Genomic DNA, 6,079 nt, shown 5'->3' on the forward strand with positions numbered 1-6,079 from the left:
GAAAGAGTGGGTTGAAGGTATCTACCATCTGGGGAAATTCTGCCATTTTCACTGTATCTTCTGCAGATAAAGATAAAATAAAAAGTCCCATCACTTACTTCTGCTGTTCTGCCACTGCTAGTCTATCTGCATCTGGATCAGTGGCCACTACTACTTTAGCATTTTCTTTCTCTGCAAGCCTCAGTGACAATTCCTGGTGGAATGAGAGGGAAGGGGGAAAAAAAAATAACAAAAAATCAAATAAACCCACAGTCTTACTTCTTAATTATATATAACATCCAGTTAAAAAAAAATCTCTCATGGATTGCCCATTGAAAGCCAGGTACTCCCTGTTCCTTCTTGTTTTTCACCACTGTTATCATATCCAAACAGGAAAAAAAGTTCATAGAAATCTATAAATCTGATGAAATAGAAACAAAAATACCAGCACAGATTCTCCTTCTTCAGGATTTGGGCATTTAACAGTTGAGAAGTCTGGATCTGGATCTTTTTGTTCAGGTACTGGAATGGGAGGTTGAAAGCCAAATGCTTTGAAAGCCATCTGCACGTAATCGTGTCCAACTCCATGAAACGAGGTATGAACAAACTTCAAGTTTGTTTGCATGTTTAGTTCCCTGAGAATGAAAAAAAAAAGAATGTCAGTAAGATTTCAGTTATTTAACAAGACTACTTTCACGTGGGAAAGCAAAAGAAAAGGCAATGACCCTTTGTACTGTTCTGCTGATTTCTGCATTAACTTCAAAGAAGGAATGACTGAAAAATGCTCATTTGGACTTTCACTAAAACTTGCTGGTTTAAAGCTGCTTCTCCTAGAAAATGAGATATTTACCTTCTGCTAAATCAGCTGAAAGTCTCCCAAGAATGAACTGTTAATTTCTGCATCAAACTTGAGCTCTTTGACCACCCTGAAGGTCTTACTCTGGCTATATTATTCATCCTCCTCCCCTTCCTGTCTTCTGCTTCACCTAACCTTTAAACTTCATCTTCTCACCTCTGTTCCATGCCTGTACACCTCACCTTTACTCTGAATTTCTGCATTTTATTCAGAACACTCTGAGCATATTAATTTGCATAAAATGGTTCACATCAGGGTGCTTCATTATTAGCCTAGTGTCCAAGGCAGGCTGCTTTACTGTCAAGGAGTATGGTCGAGTCCTAATGATGGTGACCATCTAATTTAATGACACATCAGAGAAGGGATGGGCTGAGAAAATGGGGAGATGCCCTAAAATTATTGCCATGATGCAGAGCACAGAGCAATGACCTCGAGCAGACAGTGATGTCTGTGGCACAGTGAAGCACCCAGCATCTGTGAACCGTAACAACAGAAATGAAGTCGCTGATTTGTGATGATAAAAATCACTATGGGATGGTCCAAAACTTCTGGAAGACAGCCCATGCCCTATACTCCCACCCCCAAAATAATAATAATAATAATAATAATAATAATAATAATAATAATAATAATAATAATAATAATAATAATAATAAAGGTATGGCAGCATCCTGTGCTTTATTATTTCAGTTTATCTGTCAGCACTCCATTTTCCACGTGTAACCCAGAGCTTACTTAAAAACAGAATTTAAGTACATTTTGCTTTATACAATACCTATGATAACAGATCTTTTTCAGATCCTCCATGTAACAGTCACAAATTTTCTTCAGAGGATCCTGTCTAAGGGGACTAGTGTCTACTAGATTCTCATTCCAAGAGCCATTCCATGGTTCAACGCACTCTTCTATACATTTTATAATTTCCTTATCATGAGGAGAGGTGATCTGTGCTCCATTTTCCCAATAAACCTGGGGATAAGTTTAAGGAAAACAAGACATAGTTAATTTACAGAGATTATTTGACTTCAGAAATTCTTTTAGTTATAGGATTCTGCACACTTCATAGAATCATTGAATGGTTTGGATTGGAAGGGACCTTAAAGCTCCTCCAGTCCCAACCCCCCTGCCAGCAGCAGGGACACCTTCCACTAGACCAGGTTGCTCAAAGCCTCATCCAACCTGGCCGAGAACACTTCCAGGGAGGGGGCATCCACAAATTCCTTGGGCAACCTGTTCCAGTGTCTGACCACCCTTACAGTGAAAAACTTCTTCCTAATATCTAATTTAAACCTACCCTCTTCCTGCTTCCTGAAATCACACAGAAAAAGCTAGCATGAGACTGACTCCATTCTCCAAAATAATTTGTAATCATATAGCTTAGGGTTTGAGTTATGCAATGACAGCTACTCAGCAACACAACCTCTTTTCAAAAAAGCTGATACTCAACTATTATGAGTGAAATTATCCAGGATGTGAGAGACCAAAACTGAGCACTTACATTTGAGAGTGTTGTGCAAACTGTCCCAGAAAAAAAAAAAAAAACCAACATTACCTTTATATAGTCTGGCATTCCTTTTGAAAAAGAAGCACAACTTGTTTTTGAAATGGAATCAAACCAGATAAGCAGTGTGCCAAGGTACATGTTTTTCCGTAACTGAACAACTCTAATCTTTCAGTTGGAAAGGCTATCAAACCCTGAACTATAAAAAAGTCTTTGTTGAAGAATTATTAAGATGCTAGCTTTCCCACAGTTTGTTTCCAATAGCACGGTTGAGTTCACAGTGCAGAATTTCTACTCAGACCAATCTGACTCTCTTTTCTTGTCCGCTGGCTTTCATGAAACCCAAAGGTACTCAGTAGCTTCAAAAGGTTTATTAAGTTTGGTTAGAATTGTCCAAAACCTTCAGAACCTGCTGAATTCACAGGGGAAACAGTGAAAGATAAAACAATTCTTGTGAAAGACTAGGAAAAAACCCAATATCCTGGCAAAAGGAACTACATGATCTAGATGACTAGACCTGGTATCTGGAACTGGATGAGCTTTAAGGTCCCTTCCAACCCAAACCATTCTCTATGATTCTATGAAAAGTAAAATGTTTTATATCAGAAGACACAAGCATAATAGCTTCTTCCTAAGTATAGCACCTGCATAAGCAACATTTGCTGTTATACATGGTTATACTGTTCCAAGCTTTCAAATGTAGCCACTTGCCCCTCTCCCGATGCCCAGAAAAACGACCTTACAGGGAGCAACACACTATGACAATGTTTTATTAATCAACTATTAAACCATCAACAATTTCAGCACATTCACCTGCTGTGTGTTGTCTAATTCACCTAAGTTCTAGCTTATTTTTAAACTCACTTTTAAGTCTAAGAAGTGAACACGTAATAAATTGCTTAAGCATTTCTTCAGCTGCTGATTAGACTCTGTGGAATGTCACAACAGACTTGTGCTCACAATACACAAGCATTATGGTCTTAAGTTCTGGTTACAGAAGAAATTGTGTGTAATTCAGAAGGTTATAGGAGGATTAATTACTTGAAATAATTTCTCCTTCTAATGTACACACACACATACTCCAGAAGAAGCCAAATGCCAAAGGCACACAGGTAATACTGGAAAGCAGCTGGCTGGGATGTGCTATCATAGAATCATATCATAGAATGGTTTGGGTTGGAAGGGACCTTAAAGCTCATCCAGTCCCAACCCCCCTGCCAGCAGCAGGGACACCTTCCACTAGACCAGGTTGCTCAAAGCCTCATCCAACCTGGCCACAAACACTTCCAGGGAGGAGCAGCCACAGCTTCTCTGGACAACCTGTTCCAGTGTCTGACCACCCTCACAGTGAAGAACTTCTTCCTAATATCTCATCTAAACCTCCCCTCTTTCAGCTTAAACCCATTTCCCCTTGTTTTGTCATTAATTGCCCTTATGAACTTCAACTTCAAGCCTTACCTTGTATCCATTGTCCTCCTTCCTGTTGTGGGATGCTGTGATCATCACACCAGCCACAGCTTTGAGCTGCTGAACAGCGTAGGGCTAAAAGAAAACACAGAAATGTTGATTTAGCCAAGAGTTCTGCAGCTGGCACCAAATAACATTATATTATTAGGACAGTTAATGCAATAAGATGCTACAGGAGAAATGGCTCTTAATGTTCCACTAGTTTATTTGAAAATGGCACGTACAAATGCTCATCATTCTGTTTCCTGTAGCTGGAAATAGAGAGAAAGCTGGTTCTATTCTATTGTGTAGAAATATTATTACAAACACAATTGTTAACTGGTCAACCAAAAGTCAACACTCAGATTACACCAGTGTTTGAGAAAGAGAAAACAGGTTGAAATAGAATGAAGGAATTCACCAAAAGGCTTGTTGAAAAACAAGTTACAGGTATTTCCAGCTAAAAAGCATCCAGTCTTTTCAATCCTCCCCTCGAAACAAGATCTGCAGCATACACAGCACACTAGAAAAGCTTGCAGAATAAAAAAAAAACAGGATTTAAAACCCTGCAAGAAAAAGCTCTGTTTTTTTGAGATATTAAAAGCAGAGGCAATCCTTCATGTCTTCCACTCTGAGCCGTGCAAGTCTTACATCCAAAGACATGCAGTGTCTATACACGTGTATGCATTCACACATACATAAATATAATCTTTGGCCCTTATGTCACTCAGGTGCTTAAGCAAAGAGGAAAAGAACAGCAGAATGCTTCAGCTGTAACTAACAGAGCAAAGCCTAAGGAGAAATGTGATTTTATCAACTGTCTGCATACAGAAAAATTCAGTGACGTTCTTATTACAGCCTCCTTGAAGAGGCAAGTGTACCAAGCAGCCTCTGTTTTTCTGTTTCAAGACTGGAATTTGAGAAGACAAATTGCTAGTTCACATTTTTAGTCACCTTTCAAATACTCCCTTTAACTGCATGGTTCAACAATAGAAAAGATGACTCACCACAAAGGGTGTAGGGACATAGGTGGAAAAGAAGTATACAGGAACATCTTTAGCCAGTAGGACTGCTGCAGTGAGCTTTGCAAGTCTGCCAACGTGAAAAGGAAAACATGTAGTCAACCCAACTCCCCATGACAATCCAGTAGTCATAGGGTGTTACTGTAAACTTCATTTCACATGTTTCTTAAATCCCCCTTTTTTTTTCCCCCCTCCCCTTACACCAGAAGTAATATCTTACAGTTTGTACAGTCAACATAATACAGTTTTCAGGCTGTAGAATCCAAGACAGAGCTTTTATTTATGACTTGAAGAGCACAAGGCACGTTGGTCAATCATGTAAATAAACCAGTGATATCAAAAACAAAGATACAGGAACCTACTGGTGTGTGACATTTGTCCTTCATTCAAGGACAGAACCAATCTCCCAGGAAGTTTAAAATGCCAGATGTCTACAACAGCAGGTTTGGAAAAGGATTCAGTATCCCACACAGCAAAAGCTTGTTTGTCAACCTTGTTCAGCAGCTTCAGACAATATCCATGAAGCAGATCTATTCCTAAAATATACAGCTGCAACCCAGCAGGCTCTGATTCCAGAAGATTTAGAAATAGTAACAGCAGCTGTGTTTTTAAACCTTGCCTTTATTATAAACTTTTCCTTTCAAGCAGTAAGGAAAAATATTCTCTTTCTTTTCAAGTCAGGTACACAGAGCTCAGCAGTTAATGGTGAGTTTTGCTGAGAGTTAAAAAACAGACAAGAAATTAAATAGTGGGAGTTTGGTTTGCTTCCTCATTTTTACAGACAAGCATTAAAACTTGCTTCCTTATCTCCCACGATGAGTATACTGTAGTCTTAAGTCACAGTCACTCAGAATTTCACCAGAGCACCTATCAAAAATAACCCAAAACCACTTAAAATTGTTGGAGAACTCAGGTGGAAGTTGAAGCTACTGAAATTTTGCTTGTGTATCATAATGATTTACATCAAATTAATCCCAGGATATCACCAGATGGTTTGCCATCTCCCTCAGCACTGGAGCTGACGTGAAAAAAAGGGGTGCTCCTGTTCACATCATGCTAGGCAAGCACACTGATTTAATTTAAAACACTTTTTTTGGGGAGGTTTCATTTGATTTTAGTACTATTACAGCTATGCATCAGTCCAAGGGGTCAGAAGAAACATGTAGTTGAGAACTGATTTGCTCCTTTGACACGTGAAACACAGCGATGGTGCTGCCATCAAATCCAAATTCCAACCTTTATGTGGCTGAAAAGGAATGTGATTTATATATATAT

The 6,079-nt window shown here is 39.0% G+C and overlaps 1 protein-coding gene across 1 annotated transcript in view; it reads right to left on the reverse strand.

The window, feature by feature from the left end:
• The window catches only part of LOC104521757 (glucose 1,6-bisphosphate synthase), a gene marked incomplete at both ends in the record, with an annotated part of 8,352 nt that overhangs the window by 1,051 nt on the left and 1,222 nt on the right, over positions 1-6,079 (reverse strand). The window contains 5 exons of the mRNA XM_010163847.1: positions 99-193; positions 425-614; positions 1,611-1,804; positions 3,795-3,878; positions 4,790-4,874. Of these exons, the coding sequence (XP_010162149.1) occupies positions 99-193; positions 425-614; positions 1,611-1,804; positions 3,795-3,878; positions 4,790-4,874 (648 nt within the window). The remainder of the gene's footprint in view (positions 1-98; positions 194-424; positions 615-1,610; positions 1,805-3,794; positions 3,879-4,789; positions 4,875-6,079) is intronic.

The sequence above is a fragment of the Antrostomus carolinensis genome, unplaced genomic scaffold (assembly GCF_000700745.2).
Source record: "Antrostomus carolinensis isolate BGI_N321 unplaced genomic scaffold, ASM70074v2 scaffold46692, whole genome shotgun sequence".
Taxonomy (NCBI): Eukaryota; Metazoa; Chordata; class Aves; order Caprimulgiformes; family Caprimulgidae; genus Antrostomus; species Antrostomus carolinensis.